At 42.6% G+C, this 22,717-nt stretch overlaps 2 protein-coding genes across 11 annotated transcripts in view; one reads left to right on the top strand and one right to left on the bottom strand.

Annotated features, from left to right (window-relative positions):
• Positions 1 to 160: 160 nt before the first annotated feature.
• C5H14orf119 (chromosome 5 C14orf119 homolog) lies at positions 161 to 3,471 on the bottom strand. 5 transcript variants are annotated; one of them, XM_030931739.1, is made up of 3 exons: positions 3,136 to 3,471; positions 2,723 to 2,981; positions 164 to 1,103 (listed from the first exon to the last, which is right to left on the bottom strand). In XM_030931739.1, exons 2-3 carry the CDS (start codon positions 2,875 to 2,877, stop codon positions 680 to 682), a joined length of 579 nt encoding a protein of 192 aa, XP_030787599.1. In that variant the 5' UTR covers positions 2,878 to 2,981; positions 3,136 to 3,471; the 3' UTR covers positions 164 to 679. The 5 variants fall into 5 exon arrangements, with proteins under 5 accessions (XP_010376684.1, XP_030787602.1, XP_030787600.1 ...); XM_010378382.2 differs by lacking the exon at positions 2,723 to 2,981 and having other exon boundaries at positions 161 to 1,103; positions 3,136 to 3,457; XM_030931742.1 differs by lacking the exon at positions 3,136 to 3,471 and having other exon boundaries at positions 161 to 1,103; positions 2,794 to 2,924.
• ACIN1 (apoptotic chromatin condensation inducer 1) overlaps positions 3,141 to 22,717 on the top strand; it is a 36,742-nt gene continuing 17,165 nt past the window's right edge. For 2 of the 6 annotated variants that reach the window (XM_010378388.2, XM_010378389.2), the window contains exons 1-8: positions 3,141 to 3,780; positions 5,201 to 5,266; positions 8,086 to 8,197; positions 8,617 to 8,736; positions 17,040 to 17,128; positions 18,068 to 19,330; positions 19,837 to 20,055; positions 20,606 to 20,721. In XM_010378388.2, the coding sequence (XP_010376690.1) occupies positions 3,469 to 3,780; positions 5,201 to 5,266; positions 8,086 to 8,197; positions 8,617 to 8,736; positions 17,040 to 17,128; positions 18,068 to 19,330; positions 19,837 to 20,055; positions 20,606 to 20,721 (2,297 nt within the window). In that variant the 5' untranslated portion in view covers positions 3,141 to 3,468. The remainder of the gene's footprint in view (positions 3,781 to 5,200; positions 5,267 to 8,085; positions 8,198 to 8,616; positions 8,737 to 17,039; positions 17,129 to 18,067; positions 19,331 to 19,836; positions 20,056 to 20,605; positions 20,722 to 22,717) is intronic. The other 4 variants (XM_030931737.1, XM_030931736.1, XM_010378390.2 and 1 more) reach the window with 3 other exon arrangements.

Below are 22,717 nucleotides of genomic sequence, written 5' to 3' on the forward strand. Positions count from 1 at the left end.
ACTTGAGCCTAGAATTTGAGGTTACAGCGATCTCACACTCACTGATGATCATGCCACCGCACTCCAAACTTGAGTGACAACTCATCTCTTAAAAAAAAAAAAAAAAGGTCATTGTGATTTGGATTCAGTGTGGAGAAGGAAGCAACTAATTATCTCCCTCTCCTGATTTTTCATAATTTTATTAAATCATCACTGGGAAAACTAATGGTTTGGGTATCATACAATTACACTAGAATCTGATAGGAGTGGTAAAACCAGCCAATGGAATCCAGGTAAATTTTAAAAATGTCACCTTTTATTGTTCTGTCTTATTTCTGGGGAAGGAGGGTTCTACTTTACACATTTCATGAGCCAGCAGTGGGCCTGAGTTATAATGTGTAGGTTCCTTTTGGTTATAGCTACAGAAGAAGCCATCAAATTGAGGATTTGACATCTCTTAGAAAGAAGCAAACTAGTAGACTGATAAGCGGGATTGCTTAGATTGATAATATTTACAAATAGGAGTCCAGTTGACATGCTATTACTGTTGAAATAACCATGCCTATACTGGTCAGTGAGTTCAGTCAGCTGGTCCGAATACCAGTTCCAGAGCTTTAGATGACACATTTGAATTATCATTGTATAGAGTCATGGCCTTGGCTCCATCAGCTATGGTTATCTTCTTTGGTCTGAATGCCTATCAGTCCTTACCAGCTGTAGCAGCCACTGCTTGGTAAAACTTTGCCACGAAGTCTGGCTCACTGAACTCCAGCTGTCTGACAAATTCATTGCGCTCCTGCTCAGCCCAGCCTCGAAACCACTGATCCCAAAGATGTAGCTGGCACTCAAAGATAGAAGGTGGTCGGTCTGCCCCGGACACACTAAGCTGCTCCAGACTATCCAGCAGTGGCTGTAATTTTTCTGGCACTGCCTTAGCTACCAGGTCCTCTAGGAAACGTTCACGCTGGGGACCTGACCAATTGGCAAACCAGTGAAGAATACACTTCATCTCCTGGGAGGTGATGTAAGACATCGGAGGAGGGGAAGGGTTAGTATTGTGTGGTACTGAGGGTAAGAGAGATGGGAAGGATAGCGGCATTGAAGAGGATGACTCCAGTGGCATCCTGAAACATAAAAGCACTGTTATACGCTCTCCAGGTAGAGCAACGAAAATACAACTTTCAAGCAACAAGACATCTTACCACACTCAATTAGCATCTACAGAGAAAATTGCTTTTTATGAATTCAAAGACTCAAAATTAATAAAGTCTTTTATTTAGGTTATCCAACTACCTTAGAGAAATCACCAAAAATAACTTCGCTTCCTATTTGCCTGCCTTTTTCAAACCCATTCTTCCCTACCCACTGTCACCCTCCATCTTTCTTATAAAGAACCTAAAAATAACCAATATATTTCTTGTTCACCCTCCCTCTTACTTCTATGTGCCAGGCTGGGTAAAGAAAAAAACAATGATTAACGTTGGTCCATCACATCTTCTCCAAAACGAAAAAGCACACATTTTAAAATCTAGTTCGTGCAGCTGGTCAAGGCTGATGTTGTTTTGTAGCTATCAACAGTGGGAGAAGAAAGAAAAAAAATTATTTATGATGAAAGAGGCTTCAATGTGCATATAAGGCTCTGAAATATGCCAAAAACTTCATAACATTCGTTACCTCCTTATATTTCCTGTAAAGCACCAGGAAAAGTTAAAGAGCAGAGTAAGGGCCTTGCTCAAAATAAGGTAACGCAGTAAAAGAACCAGAAACCCGGGTGTTTGAGACTTAAAAAAGAGTCCAGTTGGTTTGTTGGCTTAGAGATCTAACAACTGTTAAACTACTTCATGACAATCCATGTCTTTAAACAATTGCCCTTAATATTTAGTATGGGCCAGACACAGTGGCTCTTGCACTTCCAAAGTAATCTCAGCACTTTGGGAGGCCGAAGCAAGAGGATAACTTGAGTCCAGTTGTTTGAGACCAGCCTGGGCAACACAGCAAAACCTCATCTCTACAAAAAATTTAAAAACTCGTTGGGCGTAGAGGTGCCTACCTGTAGTCCTAGCTACTCAGGAGGCTGAGTTAGGAGGATCACCTGAGCCCGGGAGGTTGAGGCTGCAGTGAGCCCTGATCGCACCACTGCACTCCAGCCTGGTTCGGAGTGGTGATCCAGAGTGGAGTGACAAAAAAAAATTTTTTTTTTTTAGTATGGCATCTATTGGTGCTTTGCTATTTATTTATTTATTTATTTATTTTTGAGACCGAGTCTTGCTCTGTCGCCCAGGCTTGAGTGCAATGGCGTGATCTCGGCTCACTTCAACCTCCGCTTCTCGGGTTCAAGCGATTCTCCTGCCTCAGCCTCCCGAGCAGCTGGGACTATAGGCATACGCCCGGCTAATTTGTTTGTATTTTTACTAGAGACGGGGTTTCACCATATTGGCCAGATTGGTCTCCAACTCCTGACCTCAAATGATCCGCCTGCCTCGGCCTCCCCAAGTGCTTATAGGCGTGAGCCACCGCGCCCGGCGCCTTGACATTAATTTTGCATCATGAATGCAACGGAAAGATCAGCCCATTTGACTTCAGTAGTTTTCAGAGTTTTCAGTCTCTTAAATCTCTAACATATCTCTTAAATCTCTAAACTATTTGTCTGTGACCTATTTTACGATTTGTGTTTCTTCTGCAACAAGTTGGAGGATTGCTAGTGACAAAGAAAGAAGCCCCTAAACAATATTAGTTCAAGTACCAAAAAAGTTCAGGGCGCTTGTATTTTTCAGTCCTTGCCCTACAGGAAGCAGTTCCTCCAAGGGAACTTACTCTCTTCTTTGGAGAAACGGAGAATTTTCCCAGAATCTTGCCACACGGCTTCCAAGGCAAACGCAAACTCAAGTTGAGCGTCATAAATCAGTTCATAGTCTGGGTCCGAAGACACGGCGCTGCCTGCCTCTTCCCCAATTTGGAGGCCACGGAGCTTGTTATTCCGATTCCGCCCCCCTCCATAGGCCCTACCAAAAAAAAAGCCTAAGATGGGAGTGGCTGGGATTCAGAGGACAGAGGGCAGAAACTGTTTGCGTTCAGGAGTAGGAGGCTTGCCCTATTAGGATAGTCCGCAAACACCGAGTCTGACCCGGCCCACAGAGGTACTTCCACCCCGCTTACCTCCCCTTTTCTCTCGGAGGGCACCCGAAGATTGTCAGGAGTCCTTAGACTCCAACTACGGCTGCAGCTTCCAAATTTCCTGAAAACCCTAAGCTGGGCCAGCCCGGCAGCCCACGCACTTCCGGCCTCGGACCCGCCCCAAACACCCAAGCGCCCCAGCGCCTCATCTCCAGGTACGGAGATAAACGAACATCTCCGATTATGGGTATACCAGAGTCGAGGGCTTCCGAATATATTCGATTCAAAGCTTCGGCAAGACGAAGAAAACCGAGCCTGAAAGCAGGGCGAGAATAGCGGAGCTGCAGGGCGGATGTAAAGAATTGATTGGTGCCGATGTGGAGACGGAAATATCCGAGGACATCCGGAGGAAGCCGGAGAGTGCTGAGTGGTAATCGAGGGGTAGACTATGGCAGTGGGCGGGGTCATCTCGGTACGTTCGAAGGGCGTTGGCGGAAATTACCGAAGATGCCCGAAGCCGTCGGGACGGACCCGAGTACCTCACGCAAGATGGCGGAGCTGGAGGAGGTGACTCTGGACGGGAAGCCTCTTCAGGCGCTGCGGGTGACCGACCTGAAGGCCGCACTGGAGCAGCGAGGCCTAGCCAAGAGCGGGCAGAAGAGTGCCCTGGTCAAGCGGCTCAAAGGGGTGAGGAGTCGGCGTTGCTGGGGTGTCGGAGGAGAGCGGACCCGGTAGAGACGAGCCTCTGCCGCGGCGCAGGCGCAGTATCCGGGCTCGGCGCGAGCTCGCTCAGGCCGCCAGCGCGAGCCTCTGGATCCGCGCGCACGGTGGTTGGTGAGGTTCGCGCTGGAATGGCGATCGCGCCGGTTCCCGCCTTAACGGCAGCAGCGCGAGCCCAAATGGGAGGGTGTGCACTACTCTCCAGGAGTGTCTTAAGCTCCTTCCTCCTTCCCCCACCCCCTCCTTGTTTGTATCTGTGGTTTCGGCGCATGCGCTGCAGAAGGAGTTAAATCCCACTACAACCTACGGCGTTGCTGGCCTGAGGGGGGCGAGTTGGGCTGGGTCGGAGTTAGGGGTATAGTTGCGCGGAGGGGTGAATGGGGTTGGTATCGGTATCCACAGGAATAGGATTGGGGTAGGGTAAAATGTCTGCTCGATTAGATGAGGAGGTGAGATGAAGAGAGACCTTTATGTGAAGGGACTTGGTGAGAGAGGTGTCTAATTTGTAGGGCATCTAGTGGCAATTTGGGTGGTTAAGAGTTTGGTGAATATTGGTGAGAGAGGCGAGGCAGGTTGATATATATTGGGGATTTTGAATCGGTTTGAGTAGATTAAGGTGGGAATGTCATGAGGCAGGTGTAGATCGATTCGAGTGTATAGGTTTGGTTTAAAGAAGGGAAGATGAGGATGTCTTGGTTTTAAATTAGAGTTCAATAGGATACGTGGCAGGTAGTGCAGATTAGGTCTGAGTTGGCTCCAGGGTTGAGTTGGCAGACCGTTGCTTATACAGAAGCTGATTGTGTGTGTGTGTGTGTGTGTGTATGGACGGACTAGGTTAGACCACAGTTCACAGGGTCTCTGGTCATTTTCTTCTGTAGCCTCCTCTTTGAAGATTTTGTAAATTTGGTAAATCTAGGTGCCACAGTACTGGAAATTATACAAATTGACTCTAGTCTTGGGTAACCCTTTGACCAAGTAATTCCGTCAGGCAAGAACCAGGAGCCCCATGGCTACTGGTTTGAGTATTTTTAAGTAATTTTACCTGCATGATCAGATTTAGAAGGGGCACTTGGCACAAGTGCAGAACACAACAGGGATTTTAGTACTGGTTCTATTACTGATATTGTGACATAGCCAGGTCACTGATTCTGTGTGCCTGCATTTTATATATGTACCTTTAGTAACAGTAACCATGGCTACCTTTAAGGGTCTCCTGAGGATGAATGAGAACAGTGTTAGTAAAGGGTTTTCAGGTCTCTGGAAGAGGAATACAGTTTAATTGTGTATATTTAAGTCATTGCATTTAATTAAGAGGTTGTGGTAGAGGTGGGAGTTTTTCTTTTTTTTTTTCCTCGTCATTTCTGACTTTTACCCTTCTCTATACCAGGCTCTAATGCTAGAAAATTTACAGAAACACTCAACACCCCATGCTGCATTCCAGCCAAATTCCCAGGTGAGAAAGGTTTATTCAATGGAGTGGGCTCTTTGGATATACAGACACATGGCAGGACGTGGTGTTGTATATTTCATGCTTAATTCCTCACGACTGTTTTCCTGAGTTCCCTTGGTCAGAAATGTTCTCAAACCAGGACAGTTGAATTCTAATCACCCAGTTGTATACAAGGGCCTGGAGTAAAGAACAGACTCAGAGGCGCTATTAGTTTATAATAATTGAAATGGTATGTGCAGAAAGGTGTGGCTTCCATTAATTACGTGTAGTACAGAGATCTGAAGTCATTTATCTGCCATGAATTTAGGAAAGGTAGTTGATGTCTTTGAGTATGGATATGAAGTAGACCACCAATGTGACAGTGTAGGAAAATAGTTGCTAATTAAGAACTCTTGTTGATGTAGATTTTCCAAGAGTTCAATCCTGTGTAAGTCACCCACCATTACTAGTGTTAACTACTAACTCAATGCACTTATTCATAAGCATTACTAGTAGCTCCTTTGCTTAGGATAAGAAACTTAACCTTTGGAGGCCTTGGTTTCCTCCATTTCCTTATCTGTAATATGAGAAAAAGTCAAACTAAACCCATGGATTTGTAACTGCTCTCTTGGGGTTTTGTGGAGCTGCTTTGGGGAGCTTCCTAGGGGAAATACCTTTTTCCCAAGTAAGCAAGGCTCATACTCCTCTCTTAAACTAGATTAGATCTACTTTTATCCGCTTTGACTATTGCATTTCTGCGTAAGATTTCTTTTGAATTATTCCACAGTTAAAATCCAAAAATTATTGGGCTGCACAGTCTCTTAAAGTTTCTTTCAATTTTTGAAAATCCCTTCTTTATAATGAGTCATATACTTAAAGGAAAAATCCAAGTCTTTGTTAAAGCAGTGGTGTGCAGCCTCAGTACTAGATGAAGTCCCAGGATACTGTGGAAAACAAGAGAGCCCTCCTACTCCCTTGTTATCACCTCATTAAGCTGTAAGTATCATAATCTAGCCAGCTTTCAGAGGTTCAATTAAGTACTTTAACAAGCATAAGAAACTGCATAAGTTAATCAGCTTAATTGTATTCTTTTTACCCATTGCATTTTAGTCTTTGAAGCTTTGCTTTTATTAACACAGGGGTTTTGCAGCAAACATGCCTATTCTGTAATACATGCAACCCACCCTTAGGCAATGTCCATTGAGTGCCAAGAGACTCATTTCTACTTTAGTTGAAAATAAACATTTACTATGTTTAGGAAACATGACTTAATGACTAGAAAGTATTCAGGGTTTTTTTGCTTTTTCGGGAGTTCTAAATAGGACTTGGTAAGCAAGAAGGTTCTAGGGAGGAGAACTTGTGAAGAGAAAGCTGGAGGTCAGAAGAGCAACTTGGGAATCTATTACAGAAAAAAATAGGAAAAGGCATAAGCTCCTATTACCAAGGATTTCCTTTCACCCATACAATATGGAGTTATAACTTTGTCTAAATGCTCAATGGATATCCCTTTTCTTAGTCTCTTGATTTCATACTTTTAAATACTGTACTTGAATTTTGGAGACGTTTGATAAAATGTTTCCTGAATATGAGGCCCGGCATTGTGGCTCACACCTGTAATGCTAGCACTTTGGGAGGCCAAGGCGGGTGGATCATCTGAGGTCAGGAGTTTGAGACTAGCCTGACCAACATGGCAAAACCCTGTCTTTACTAAAAATGCAAAAATGAGCTGGGTATGGTGGCACATGTCTGTAATCCCAGCTACTCGGGAGGCTGAGGCAGGAGAATGACTTGAACCCGGGAGGCAGAGGTTGCAGCAAGGTGAGATCACGCCATTGTCCTCCAGCCTGGGTGACAGAGTGATACTCCACCTGGAAGAAAAAAAAAAATGTTTCCTGACTAGGTAACGATTGATCTTTTGGAGGAACTGGCTTTCTTTTTTTTTTTTTCTTGAGATGGAGTCTTGTTGTTTAAACCCAGTGCAGTGGCACGATCTCGGCTCACTGCACCTACCACCTCCTGAGTAGCCAGGATGGCAAACTCACAACACAATATGCCCAGCTTTTTGTATTTTTGATAGAGACGGGTTTCACCATGTTGCTGAAGCTAGTCTTGAACTCCTGACCTCAAGCAGTCTTCCCACTTCAGCCTCCCAAAGTACTGGGATTGCAGATGTGAGCTACCATGCTTCAGTCTTGATACTACCAAAAGGAAATTTTAGATTACCCTTTAGATAATGTTCCACGTAATCTAGGAATTTAGCCTAAAAGGTATGATTACAGGAATTTTAATTTAAGGTTATTTGTGGCTGGGCACGGTGGCTCATGCCTGTAATCCCAGCACTTTGGAAGGCTGAGGCGGGTGGATCACTTGAGGTCAGGAGTTTGAGACCAGTCTGACCAACATAGTGAAACTCCGTCTCTACTAAAAATAAAAAATTGTCCGAGTGTGGTGGCTCACACCTGTAATCCCAGCTACTCAGGAGGCTGAGGCAGGAGAATCATTTGAAGCCAGGAGGCAGAGGTTGCAGTGTGCTGAGATCACACCACTGCACTCCAGCCTGGGCAACAGTCTCAGAAAATAAAAATTAAAAAAAGTAATTTGTGTACCAATATCATTCTTTGGAAACTGAGTATTTAAAACAAAAAATTATATGCAGCTCTTCTTTTTGCCTTTTTTTTTGTGACTCAAGGCTATTCTGTTCTGCAATATAGAACCAACTTAGAAAAGAGCCTTCCAACATTTTAGTTATCTTTCTTGGGTCCAACTTTGCTCCATGGAATTTTCTTCTTTGCATTTTCCTGGTTTGTTTTCCTAGACCCTCTTTTTTCATTTCCTCTACACAGATTGGTGAGGAAATGAGCCAGAACAGTTTCATAAAACAGTATCTGGAAAAGCAGCAGGAGCTACTTAGGCAGCGTCTGGAACGTGAAGCTCGAGAAGCTGCAGAACTTGAAGGTAAGCCCAGATTGTCACTTTTAACAAGGAGTTCGTCATTCTTATCCCTGTCACCGAGTAGATAGGCCTGTCTAACTAGGCAATTTCAGAAATAAGTGAGGCTGAGACTGCTACTTACTTGCTTTCATAGCCCGTGAAGCCAAGTGATTTACTATTTACTTTTGTCAGGGAAGAGGACACTTAATTTGACTGTCTTGTTAGAAGAGGATTCCTGCCAACAGGAAGAGTTATAAGTAAATTAAGCTACTATTTAGATGAAGTAGTGCTGAATCCCAGGGAGTTTTTTCTTTGTATATGGTGCTCTTTTTGGTATGTATCTCTGTATCTGTGACTTTGCTGACCTCCTTCACTCCTCTACATATTCCTACATGCTGAGTCCTTCACTCCCTCCCTGCCCCGACCCGATCTGTACTTTGCAGAAGCTTCAGCTGAGTCGGAGGACGAGATGATCCATCCTGAGGGAGTGGCTTCCCTGCTGCCTCCTGACTTTCAGAGCAGCCTGGAGAGACCAGAGCTGGAGCTCAGCAGACATTCGCCCAGTACGTATCTCCCTCCCCACTGCGCTGTTTTGTCAATCCTGCGTAGTTGGTGGGGGGAGGTAGTTACACCTCCTTTCATGCTAAGCCTCCATGAAAGTCCCAGGGAAATTCTGTGACATTGATATTTGACATCTGTTTCTCATGGAAAGTATACATCCTTTTTGAAGTCTGCTTTCACCTATATATTGTGTTACCTTCTCAGTGTTTTACGAAGCAGTGTGATTTTTCTTCTCATCTGTACCTCTTCAACTCTTCTACCTCTGAATTTGGCAACAGTCAACTCTTTTTCATCTCCTCGCCAATTGTGTATATTACATGTTAACACATTCAGTCATCTCCCCGAATTGGGCATCTGCTGTGGTCTAATCAACAGATTTTTATTGTATACTTGTATACCAGGCACATGCTAGGCACTAGGAATATAGTAAAGAAAGAAGTCTCAGCCCCAAGAAACTTAGTCTAGTGAGGAGATGGACATTAGTTACAGTTGTATTGGCTGCTGTGCAAGGCAACCCAGAGTATTATGTGAGCATATTATGATAGGGAGCTCTAACCTAGTATATGGGATTGGTTCAGGCAAGATTAATTAATTTCTTCACATTATAAAAAATATTAAGCACCCAGGCTGGGCGAGGTGGCTCACGCCTGTAATCCCAGCACTTTGGGAGGCCGAGGTAGGCGGATCACCTGAGGTCAGGAGTTCCAGACCAGCCTGGTCAACATGGCAAAACCCCATCTCTTAAATACAAAAATTAGCCGGGTGTGGTGGCAGGCACCTGTAATCCCAGTGACTCGGGAGGCTAAGGCAGGAGAATAGCTTGAACCTGGGAGGCGGAGGTTGCAGTGAACCGAGATTGCACCATTGCACTCCAGCCTGGACAATAGAGCAAGACTTTGTCTCAAAAAATATATATAACAATAAGCACCCAATTTTGCATGATATCTCAAGCAGAAGTCTATAAATATAGCCTTTGTCTTTTGAGTACTCCCTGTCTAAGTCAGTATACTTTCAGGAGAACATGTACAGGTTGAGCATGCCTAATCCAAAGACCCAAAACTTTTTGAGCATTCACAGGACACTCAAAGGAAATGCTCATCAGAGCATTTCAGATTTTGAGTTTTCAGATTAGGGATGCTGAATCAGAAAGCATAATGCAGATATTCAAAAATCCAAAATCTAAAACACTTGTTATCCCAAACATTTTGGGAAAGGGATACTTAATATGTATGTAAGACATGTGAATTGTTAGTAGATTTATTAAACCAATGTGTAACTTAACAAGTATTTTGAATAATTCGTAATGTTGAGGGGGTGCGGAATCCACAATAATCAGTATTTTTAGGATGTATGGAAGTTTCCAGCTCTTCTGATTAATATAGAATTCCTTCGTGGACTACACTTGGTTTTAGTCAAAAGGCTAAGCAGCGATAGAATCTTCATGGAAATAGATTTTTTAGGAGATATTTAATGGTGGGAAAGAAATTATCCAAAAGGTTAGAGAAAATAGAGGGCCTTTGAGCCTAGTTTTAAAGTCATGTTTTACTTAGTCCCTGTTTTTCTTGATCCGAGTCTTAGACCCAGAAAGACATTTTTAGACATCTTTAAGTAAGAAAATACTTCGGAATTATTAAATTCCTTAGGGACCTCTTTTCTCCTTAAATGTGAGAGTAGTAGACCCTCAGCTGATCCACTTTACTCTCTGCGCCCTTTCCCCCCCAGTTTTAAAGCCAGGAGGAAATAGAAAGCTCTTACAAAATTGTCAGTATTTCTTCTCACATAAAACTAAAAAAAAAAAATTATTGAATTCCTACTGCGTACATATCTCCATGTGAGAGTATGTTGGGAGTTAGCACAGCGTAAAGTCTGTTAGGAAGAGAGAACAATTGCACATAAATCGAACAATAGAAGATAGTATGTGACAGTGATAGAGACATAGGGACCCAAAAGAGTGGAAGAGCTCTGAGGACTACAGTGATTAGAGAAAGCCTCATAAAGAGGTATAGGATTTGAGCTGAGCCTTAGAAATGGTTTGGCAGAGAGGATACAAAAAGATATTTTTAGGAAGGAACAAAGGCAGAGACAGAGGAATGAATATGGTATTTTTAAAGAAGAGGTAGTAGACTAGCCAAAGTAGAGTATTCTCAAGGTAGACTATTACAAGGTAGATTAGGGTGATATACAGAGGGCTTTAAATGCCAGGCCAATAAGGCTATGAGGGTTTTTTTTTTTCAGTTCTATAGGTAATGGGGGAACCATTGAAAATTCTTTATAGGACCATGATTTGATAAGGCGCTCTCTTTTAAAGAAAAAAAAAAAGAGGCTCTCAGTTCTTAATATAATTTGAAATGAAAATGAGAAATGATTTCTGAAATAGATTTCAAAAGCAAAGATTTAGAGTAAGGGTAGCCAATCTTTTCAGTGCTTTATGTCATCAGACCCTGCCCATGGCTAATAATGGATGGATGAAAAAAAAATAACCCAGAGGTTAAAAAAAAAAAAAAAGTGAAAAATAAACTGAAAAGCATAAATGTAGTAAATTGTAGAGTACTGCTCATCATTTCCTTACATGCTCTTCAGTGTCCTTTATGCCGTAAACTTTCCTACCTCTGATCTTGGCTTAAATAAGAATCCCATTATCGATGTTGTACAACATTCAGTTAAGGTCCTGAATGGAGTGGCCGTTTGGAGTTCTATCAGTGCTTAGTTGGATCAGCATTAACCCTAGTGTTTGCCCAGAAATCAGATTCTTCCAGGTGTAGTATCTCAGTCTGCCATATGCCAGTATGCCATTGCAGTGGCAGCTTATTTGTTAGCTTTGGATGTTTTGGGGTTCTTTCTTGAATAACAAATTTTGATTAAGTTTCCTACTAACCTTTTTCAAAACACTTTTGGAACCTGAGGGGGATTTTTTGTTTGTTTTAATATTATTATGTTTAAGAATATGGATTCCTGGCCCCTACCCAAAGAATCTCAAGGAATGGGAGTCCTGGGACTAGATTTTTTAAAATAGTCCCTGAGTGGATCTGTTGACCAATTCATTTTATGAATGACTAACTGAAGGAAGAGTTTTTCAGTGTTACAATTTATCAAGATCTTTGGTTTGTATTCCAGCATCCTCCTATTTATGTGCTATTGGCAAAATCCCCAATAGGAAGGAAGAATTGGTTTGCCCAGGTATGGTGTGGTGTCTCACATCTGTAATCCTAGCACTTTGGGAGGCTGAGGTGGGAGGATCTCCCAGGAGACTGGCCTGAGCAACGTAGCAAGTCCTATCTGTACAAAAAAATAGAAAACATTAGCTGCCTGTGATGGCACATGCCTGTGGTCCCAGCTGCTCGGGAGGATGAAGTGGGAAGATTGCTTGGGCCCTAGAGATCAAGGTGGCAGGCAACAGAGTGAAACCCTGTCTCAAAGAAATAATTGGTTTATAAAATCCTGTCTGACTTTCCTTCTTATGTCTCCATCACTTTCTTCAGATTTTTCTAAGGTGTTGGGACTCATTATCCACCTACCATAGTCAGAAATTATCTGAATTTCCTTCCATATCATGACTGTGTGTATAAAAATTCTTACTGTCCTTAATTTTTTCAAAAAGAGCTCAAACTAAGAAAATACATTTTAAAATGGATATTCAGAATATTGATTCTTTAACAAAGGTGACTTTAGCTAGCCTTTGGCTTATAGACTATGCTTTGGCTTATAGAGTATGCCCCTCATTCCTTTTTCTCCATGTTAAAACCTGGATGCTGAAATTGTGGAGAAACGCTAGGTAACTTACTTACAGGTCTAACATGAGTCAGATTTAGGTTTGGTATTGTTTCCAGGTCTGTATTCTCTTCATTCCTGCTTCTTATTCACACCTAAGGTTACCTTTTAGCCACAGGCTTTTCTTGGATCTCTGGCTACCTTACTTTGGTCCCACAAATCCTGCCCAGTATTTTGTTTTCTAGGATGAAGAACTATTTCCTCTATGACCCTTAAACATTCTGCACTTTAATATATCCTGCATTGTCTAGCAACTGCCTTTTCCTTTCTGTGAAGACTTCTGGCTTTGGACTCTTGGAAATTTAATGTTTACCCTGACTTGTTTTTCGAATCCTGAAATACATTTATTAGCCTGTTATCAGTATTGGCTCCACCCTTAGCTAAAGCACTCACTGTCTACATGTGTTACTAAATCTGGCCTAAGACATTCAGTGTGGCCATGTTCTTGTTTGTCTGCATCACATCAGCTCTTTCCAAGGAATTAGAAAGAGATTCCTCATCGCTTTATATTTTGCATTGCTGACTAATTTCTTGTTTCATTTCTAAGGCCCCTCCAGTTTTCACTTTTATTGCAAAACAGTGGTGACCAAACCTTTCTGAACAGCCCTGCTCATTTCTCCGATATCTTTGATGACTTACTAAGAGTTCTTCCAGAGGAGTAATCATCCAGAAATCCTATCACTGCAGTTTTTTTTTTTTTTTTTTTTTTTTTTTTTTTTTTTGAGGCGGAGTCTCGCTCTGTCGCCCGGACTGGAGTGCAGTGGCCAGATCTCAGCTCACTGCAAGCTCCGCCTCCCGGGTTCACGCCATTCTCCTGCCTCAGCCTCCCGAGTAGCTGGGACTACAGGCGCCCGCCACCTCGCCCGGCTAGTTTTTGTATTTTTAGTAGAGACGGGGTTTCACCGTGTTAGCCAGGATGGTCTCGATCTCCTGACCTCGTGATCCGCCCGTCTCGGCCTCCCAAAGTGCTGGGATTACAGGTGTGAGCCACTGCACCCAGCCTTGACTTTTAACACATTTATCTCTGACCAACCTTGTACATGCCCTTTTTTTTTTGGTGTGTGTGAGATAAATTAGCTTCTTTCGTTGATACTTGCGAAGGAACTTTGCCTAACATTTATGAAAACTTTTTATTTTGGTTTTACTCATTTTATAATTTAGCCTATTTCAGATCACCGAATTATGAAATGATTATTTCATTTCACTGCACTACTGTCTTACAGATAACTTCAAATGTTTGCTAAAGAGTCTGGCCTGTTACTGTGTATCCTAATCATATATCCTGTATGAACAACCATAACACAAATCTTTGTTCACTTACCCAGATATGAAATGGTATATACTCAGAGGTCCTTTTAATCAAATGATCATGAAGTAAAGTTTTACAAAATATGTGTAGTCTTCTAATTGATTTCATTAGTTTCATTTTGGGTTTTTTTTTTGGTGTTTTTTTTTTTTGTTTTTTGAGATAGAGTCTCGCTCTGTCGCCCAGGCTGGAGTGCAGTAGCACCATCTCAGCTCACTGCAACTTTGCCTCCCAGGTTCGAGCGATTCTTCTGCCTCAACCCCTTGAGTAGCTGGGACTACAGGCGTGCGCCACCACACCCAGCTAATTTTTTTTTGTATTTTTAGTACAGACGGGGTTTTACCATAATAGCCAGGCTAGTCGTACTCCTGACCTCGTGATCCACCCACCTCGGCCTCTCAAAATGCTAGGAGTGCAGGCGTGAGCCACCACGACCAGCCTCATTTTGATTTTTTACTTCTTATTACAGAAGCATTCACCTAGTTCATTTTAGATTGAAAGGATATAGAAATAAGAGAGAAAGCCGGGCACGGTGGCTTACAGCTGTAATCCCAGCACTTTGGGAGGCAGAGGCGGGCAGATCACAAGGTCAGGAGTTCGAGACCAGCCTGGCCAATATGGCAAAAACCCGTCTCTACTAAAAATACAAAAATTAGCTGGGCATGGTGGTGGGCGCCTGTAATCCCAGTTACTCAGGAAGCTGAGGCAGGAGAATCGCTTGAACCCAGGAGGCGGAGGTTGCAGTGAACTGAAATCGTGCCATTGTACTCCAGCCTGGGCAACAAGCAAGACTCCGTCTTAAAAAAAAAAAAAAAAGAGAGAGAGAGAAGATCTGGGGTTAGAGCTGCATACCACCTGCTTTTATTTGCACTATTACTATAGAACATAGTTTTGTGGATCATTTAAACCTTTTGTACTGTATTAAAATTGAGTCCAATCTAGCTGATTAAATATCTGGAATATAATTATCTTCTTGATATTTTCTAAACTGGTTCTCATTGTTATTGGTATTGCTACTCTACATAGTTGATCTTTTTTTTTTTTTCTTTGAGATGGAGTCTTGCTCTGTTGCCCAGGCTGGAGTGCAGTGACGTGATCTCGGCTCACTGCAAGCTCCGCCTCCCGGGTTCACACCATTCTCCTGCCTCAGCCTCCCGAGTGGCTGGACTACAGGCGCCCGCCACCACGCCCGGCTAATTTTTTGTATTTTTAGTAGAGACGGAGTTTCACCGTGTTAAGATGGTCTCAATCTCCTGACTTCGTGATCCCAAGTGCTGGGATTACCGGCGTGAGCCACCGTCCCCGGGCCTAGTTGATCTTAATTCTGGTAGGAAATTTAGAAATCATCTAGTGAAGCCCCTCCTTTTTCTCAATCACGACATTTGAGACTCGGACACAGTGGTTTATACCTTAATCTCAGCACTTTGGGAGGACCAGGGTGGGAGGATTACTTGAGCGCTGGAGGCTGAGGCTGCCGTGAGCCATGATCATGCCACTGCACTCCAACCTGGGTGATAAAGCAAAACACTGTCTAAAAAGAAAGATATTGAGACTCAAATTACTTAATTTACCCAGTTACCTTCCTTCATGGAATCTGAGCGAAACTTTCTTTCAGTGTTACATAGATTAATTGTTCAGGATAACCTAGATTGGTGGTTTCCAAGCTTTCTTTTAATAGAACTTTTTTCCCTTTAAAAAAAAAAAAAAACTCACCTAGTCCGGGTGCAGTGGCTCACACCTGTAATTCCAGAACTTTGGGAGGCCAAGGCAGGTGAATTGCTTGATCCCAGGAGTTCGTGACCAGCCTAGGCAACATGATGAAACTCCGTCTTTGCAAAAATTACCAAAATCAGCCAGGTGTTGTGGCATGCGCTTGCAGTCCCAGTTGCCCAGTAGGCTGAAGCAGGAGAATCGCTTGAACCCGGGAGGCAGAGGTTGCAGTGAGCCGAGATCATGCCTTTGCACTCCATCCTGGGCAACAAGAGCAAAACTCTGTCTCAAAAAAAGAAAAACATGTGAGCTCATGCCTGTAATTCCAGCGCTTTGGGAGGCCAAGGCGGGCAGATCACTTGAGGTTAGGAGTTTGAGACCAGCCTGTCTAACAGGGTGAAACCCCATCTTGGCGGGGCACGGTGGCTCACTCCTATAATCACAGCACTTTAGGAGGCCAAGGCAGGCAGGTCACGAGGTCAGGAGATCGAGACCATCCTGGCTAACATGGTGAAACCCCGTCTCTCCTAAAAACACAAAAAATTAGCCAGTCGTGTTGGCAGGCACCTGTAGTCCCAGCTGCTTGGGAGGCTGAGGCAGGAGAATGGTGTGAACCCGGGAGGCAGAGCTTGTGGTCAGCTGAGATCGGCCACTGCACTCCAGCCTGGGCAACAGAGCGAGAGACTGTCTCAAAAAAAAAAAAAAAAAAAAAAAAAACTCCATCTCTACTAAAAATAAAAAAATTAGCCAGGCATGGTGGTGGGTGCCTATAATCCCAGCTGCTCAGGAGGCTGAGACGTGAGAATGGTTTGAAGCCAGGAGGCAGAGGTTGCAGTGAGGCGAGATTGCACCACTGCATCCAGCCTGGGCAACAGAGTGAGACTCCATCTCAAAAAAAAAAAAAAAAAAATCTTACCTTGAGCTCTAATACATAAAACCTAATAGAGAGGACCCAGTTCTGAAACCCCATCCAGTTGGCTTGAAGTAATTTCTGGGAACTTCAGGTTGCTGAAAAACATTCCTCTAAGTATTTATTTCTTGAGTTTGTTATTGTGCAAATTCATGTATTTAATCATAATATTTTGGTTGAAATTAGGAAGTGGTAGTAATAGGCAATCCAGAAAAATGGATACAGAACATAATGAAGTCTTGAACTTTATTCAGAGTAAGAACACTTTGTAGAATAGTTATATAAGTACACTTTGTATTTGTACATCCCTGCTAGACAATTTGAAGCCCCTGGAAATTATTTTACATTTGTTTGAGTTATTTATAATATGTGAATTGGCTTTGAGGTGTTGAAAATATACTAGACATGCACACCAAGAATTACCAATAAGACCCTGACCTTAGGGCTTTATGTAGTCTTTTCTTTAGCATAGAAGTCAAAGAAATTGATACAGATAAGTCTTGATAGGTTCATATGCTGTAATTGGTTGGATATTAGAAAGTCTGATTTTTAAAAAGCCGTGAATGAGTCTTCACTTCATGAATCTGACTTGATTCTTTTTCATTCAATAGGAAAAAGCTCCTCAGTTTCTGAAGAGAAAGGTGACTCTGATGAGGAGAAACCGAGGAAAGGAGAAAGACGATCATCTAGGGTCAGACAGGTAACTCAGATACCTCCTAAAGCATCACCTCTTTAGTAATGCTTTGGATGTCTTCTTTTCCTCCTCAAACTTGTTTCGAGTTCGTATGTCTCTACATTTAGGGGTTTTATTTTTCTTTTTTGGGACAGAGTCTGACTCTGTCGCCTAGGCCTGAGTGCAGTGGTGCAATCACAGCTCACTACAGCCTCGACCTCCTAGACTTCAGCAATCCTTCCACCTCAGCCTCCCAAAGGGTTGGGATTACAAGTGTGAGCCACTGCTCTGGCCTCTAGATTTCTTTGTAGTCATCTTCCTTCTCTTTGTCATCTTTTTGTTGTTCATTTTGTTTTTTTATTTAGATCTGCTCTACCTTTCAGATTTCTAAGTGAATATTTTTACAAAGTTTAAATTGGAAAGTTAGCAGGCTGCTCTGTATTCTTAAAGCACATTGTTAGACAAGATATGACATAATTAACCATTCAATTAAAGCCTTAAAGTTATATAATATAATACTAAGTGGGCAGAATACAAAAGTGTTATGTGTAGTGTAATTATGACTGTACAAAGGAAGTGATTAGAGGAAAGAATAAAAAGAAATATACTAAAATGATAAAAAGATAATCATATTAATTGATAGTAGGTTAGTTCTCCTCAGCCCCCTATCCACCCTTCTACTTTCTAGATGCTCTGCCAATATTTTACTGGAAAAAAAAAGGGTGTTTGAAGCTAAAATTTAAACTACATAGACGTAGCTTCATTATTGTACTTCTTTTGGTCACTCTATTTTGATGCCCCTAAGTGCCACAGTTGGTCATGATTGTCTCCTGTCACTCCTGTTTCTGTTGCTGAAAGTATGTATCATTGAATTTCTCCTTCCTAGGGGTATCTCATTAGACACTTTCTCTCCTCTGTTGATTGTGAGCAAATACATTTGGAGCCATTGTATATCTGTTATTTCAGGCAAGAGCAGCTAAACTCTCTGAGGGCAGCCAGCCTGGTGAGGAGGAAGAGGATCAAGAAACACCTTCCAGAAATCTAAGGGTCAGAGCAGAACGAAATTTGAAAACAGAGGAGGAAGAGGAGGAGGAGGAGGAGGAGGAGGAGGAAGATGAAGAAGAGGAAGATGATGATGAGGGACAAAAATCTAGGGAGGCACCAATCCTGAAAGAGTTTAAGGAAGAAGGGGAAGAGATGCCTAGAGTAAAACCAGAGGAGATGATGGATGAGAGACCCAAAACAAGATCCCAGGAACAGGAGGTGTTAGAGAGAGGAGGGAGAGTTACAAGATCCCAGGAAGAGGCTAGAAAAAGTCATCTGGCCAGACAGCAGCAGGAGAAGGAAATGAAAACAACATCTCCCCTTGAGGAGGAAGGAAGAGAAATAAAATCTGCACAAGGCTTAAAGGAAAAATCGAAGTCTCCTTCCCCTCCTCGACTGACTGAAGATCTAAAGAAGGCCCCACTTGTAGTGCAACCAGAGCAAACTGCCAGCGAGGAGGAGACTCCTCCACCTTTACTTACCAAGGAAGCATCTTCTCCACCACCTCATATACAACTCCGTAGCGAAGAAGAAATAGAGCCCATGGAAGGCCCAGCCCCCCCTGTCCTCATTCAGTTATCTCCTCCTAATACAGATGCTGAGACCAGGGAGCTATTAGTATCTCAGCATACTGTCCAGTTGGTAGGAGGCCTGTCTCCTTTGTCAAGTCCTGCAGACACCAAAGCAGAATCTCCAGCAGAGAAAGTGCCAGAGGAAAGTGTCCTGCCTCTGGTTCAGAAAAGCACACTGGCTGACTACTCAGCCCAGAAGGATCTTGAACCTGAGTCAGACAAATCTGCTCAGCCACTCCCTCTAGAAATTGAGGAGTTAGCACTGGCCAAAGGAATCACTGAAGAATGTCTGAAACAGCCATCTTTGGAACAGAAGGAAGGCAGAAGAGCTTCTCATACCCTTCTCCCAAGCCACAGATTGAAACAGCCAGCTGATTCATCCTCTAGCCGGTCCTCATCATCTTCCTCCTCCAGTTCTAGATCAAGATCTCGCTCTCCTGACAGTTCAGGTTCTCGGTCTCATTCGCCACTCAGATCCACGCAGAGAGATGTAGCCCAGGCACGTACTCATGCCAACCCTCGTGGTAGACCCAAGATAGGCTCCAGATCAACATCAGAGTCCAGATCAAGGTCACGTTCACGTTCTCGCTCAGCATCAAGCAACAGCAGAAAAGTGAGTATGAGAGAATCCTAGGTGTACTAATGTTCTGTCATATTCCAGTGGTTTTCATTTCAGCCCCTAGAGGACCGGTCGTGATTTCTGAAAGAAATAGGAAAAGCCTCCTTTAGTCTCCTTCACTGATTACTTTTCTCTTCATTTCAGAATCGAATTTTCAATTAATTGATTCCTAAAATGGGGTTCTTTTTCATTTTGAGTGCCTTTGATAGAATGTTCAATTTACATACTCATCTCCTCCACTAGATGTAAACTTCTTGAGGGTATGGGCATGCCCTTTTACGTGTGTGTTCCAGGATCTAGCATCTAGTTAAAACTTAGTAATTTGTTAAATAAGTGGTCAAGGAGATCACTAAATGGGAATAAACACAGACAAAATGGAAGTAAACACAGAAACGTCCAGAGTATAAAATTTGGTTCATGGAAACTGGAAAACTCAGCAATCTACTGAATATATACCATATACAATAATTTTCCTTGTTACGTGTTTCATTTTATTTTAGTCTCTGAGCCCTGGAGTCTCCAGGGATAGCAGCACCAGCTATACTGAAACCAAAGATCCCTCTTCTGGTCAGGAGGTTGCAACTCCACCAGTGCCACAACTACAGGTCCATGAGCCAAAGGAGAGGACTTCCACCTCCTCATCCTCTGTCCAAGCAAGGCGTCTGAGTCAGCCTGAACCAGCTGAAAAGCGTGTGACCCAGAGGTTACAGCCTGAGCGGGTAGGCTATTGTGACCCCTCCCTACACAGAGATGGAGGATTAAACAAGATCTTCCCTCCTGTCTTTGCTATAAGACTAAAAAGTTAAGTCTGGACAAGGTTCAGTAGAAATGTAGTGGATACCTGTTAATCCTTCTTAACTCATTTCCAGCTCCCTGGTTCGTGGAAGTTCTACATGAGGCTGAGCATCAGGGTTATCTCCAGGGCCCCCACGGTCAATTCTTCCTCATAACTCCTCCTTTTATCTGCCAAAAGGAAGCAACCTTTTCTTAGTTCTCTCAAAAAAGAAATCTGTCAGAACAAGGATCGTTGAGGAAAAGGAAAAAAATTAAAAATTCTGATAAAATGATTGCTGGCATAAATATTCTTGAAGTACCTATTTTTAAGCCATGTTCCATTCCTTACTCTAAAATGAAATGAAATATACAGAGAGCTGTGTGTAGAGCTGGTACTGTGTATGTCCTGCCCTGCCTTTTTCAGGCTTCTGGTAGAAGAAAAGGAGCCAAGCAGATTTAAATATTTTGCTGTTTGTTTTTGCTATCTCCTGACAGGGGAGCCCAAAGAAGTGTGAAGCTGAAGAGGCAGAGCCACCAGCTGCCACACAGCCCCAAACCTCAGAGACTCAGACCTCTCATCTGCCAGAATCAGAAAGAATTCATCACATTGTGTAAGTGATATATCTCGACCGGGGTATAACAAGGAACTATGAGTGTGCAATAGTTCTTCGCTCCCTAGGGTTCTTTGACTAGGCAGTCCTAGTTTCCTTTTAAAACATAAAGGCAGAGCTTTATCTGGACAAAGGCTAGACTTCAGTTACTATGTTGGGAGCCACCACCTTTAAGGTAACCTGAAAAGTGGTCATCAGGGCACAAGGAAAACTCACCTGGGATCATCCAGCCAAAATAATCAACTCCTTTAAGGTTCAGGCAATAGAAGCTTCTGCTTCCACACTCAAAACCATGTAAAGGAATTGACTCAGGGCATCTTATCCTTTAACTCACGTTTACCTAGGAACCCAGTTTAATAAAGGATTTTGAGGGTCTTAATAAAGAAAGGCACAGCTGGGTGCTATTTTTTAGTTTGTGCTTTTTCCCTAGTTACTACCGGTCATTAAGCTATCCTAGTTCTTAACAGCATACAGTACAGCAAATTACGAAGTTCCTTTCAAGTCAGAAGTTTATTCCTGGGCCTTTAAGACCATGTGATTGAACTTAAGATTTATACAATTAATGTGAATTTTTAAAATCCTTATATTAAGCCCTAGAGAAATACTTATATCAGGTTAAATTTGTAATTAAATAGGTATGTCATTCATTCTTCTGAGATAGGTATTATAAATTAAGAAGCCAATGAGCCAGAATTCCTGGCTTCATAGTCTTATGGGAAATGAAAAAATGAAGGCTTATGGGAATAAGATTGCTTAGCTTTTAGATATCAGGAACCCTGAACTGCTTTGTAGAATGTCCTATGTAGATTGTTAGCCTAAAGTTATTCTATACTTGTTTTTATGCCATATTAACACTAATGCTACCAGTATGATTTTCCCCTATATGTAATTGTCTAATAATAATTTACACTCTTCTGAGAGCTTCAAACGGTACTTTAACTCTGACTTTTGGAGAGTAGTGGGCAGGTGACATGATTTATCTGATTTGCTTGTGACTTTAATGATAGTTTTATAGACCTTACTATATAGCTTTTGCCTGGGGGTATACTCTTGCTGGGGGTATATCCTTGTGCATTCTGATAGTCTTACCTCTGCTGCCATCTTGTGGCTGTTAACATTTTTTGTTTGGCAGCCAAAAGTTCACTCTACTTCCTTTGAAATTTTTTTGTTTTTCCCCTTCTGGAATGGGTACATTATCCTTTTGGAAAAGGGTTTTTCTTCTAGGACCATAAAGTGAAAACTCAGCGGATTCTGGAAGGTGTTCAGGATTCCCCAGCTACATCATCGATGAGGAAATGGGGTGACATTTTTTCTTCCATATCCCTCAACCAGACATAATACCTGCCCACCTCCTCCCAATTCCATGGAGGTACATTTTACATTCCATTTTACAAAAGCATGTCCTTTGTGAAATGGCAGTTTTGAAGTGGGTATTGACAGCCTGCTACTAATCGGGCCTGAGGAACTGCTTCCTGTGCACCTTGGGAAGAAAGTGATTTTCTGAAAAGCTCTTTGCTAGCCTTAAAATTCTGTGGGTTTATGAGATCCTAGCAACAGAAAGGCATTTTATTTTGTTTTGAAGCAGCTTTTTTTCTGGACATTCCCATGCAAGTCCAGGGCTCATGAAGCTTGGAGTCATAGAGTTTCCTGTCCCCTCACTCCAGGTAAAGGTGGTTTTGATCTTCATTTTATGACTGAAATAATTTAGTCACATTGATTCTAATAAGATGATGGGCAGGTGGCATCTTGGGCAGATATTTAGATTGTCCGTTGTTGCCTAGGCTAGCTTCAGTGGAGTAGTGTATAGAAGGGGAAAAGCAGTTTTCACTGAGGAGCAGTTCACACACATCACTCGTACCTCCTTTCCTTCTACTGCCTACCAGATGGTTTGTTCAACATCCTAACAAAATGGGATGCCCAAAGGCCTAAACCCATAGGCATTGGATCTGGTAAATCTTTGAGAAGGTTGCGTACATTTCTGGAGGCCCTACCACAA

Source organism: Rhinopithecus roxellana, chromosome 5 (genome assembly GCF_007565055.1).
Source record: "Rhinopithecus roxellana isolate Shanxi Qingling chromosome 5, ASM756505v1, whole genome shotgun sequence".
NCBI classification, from domain to species: Eukaryota; Metazoa; Chordata; class Mammalia; order Primates; family Cercopithecidae; genus Rhinopithecus; species Rhinopithecus roxellana.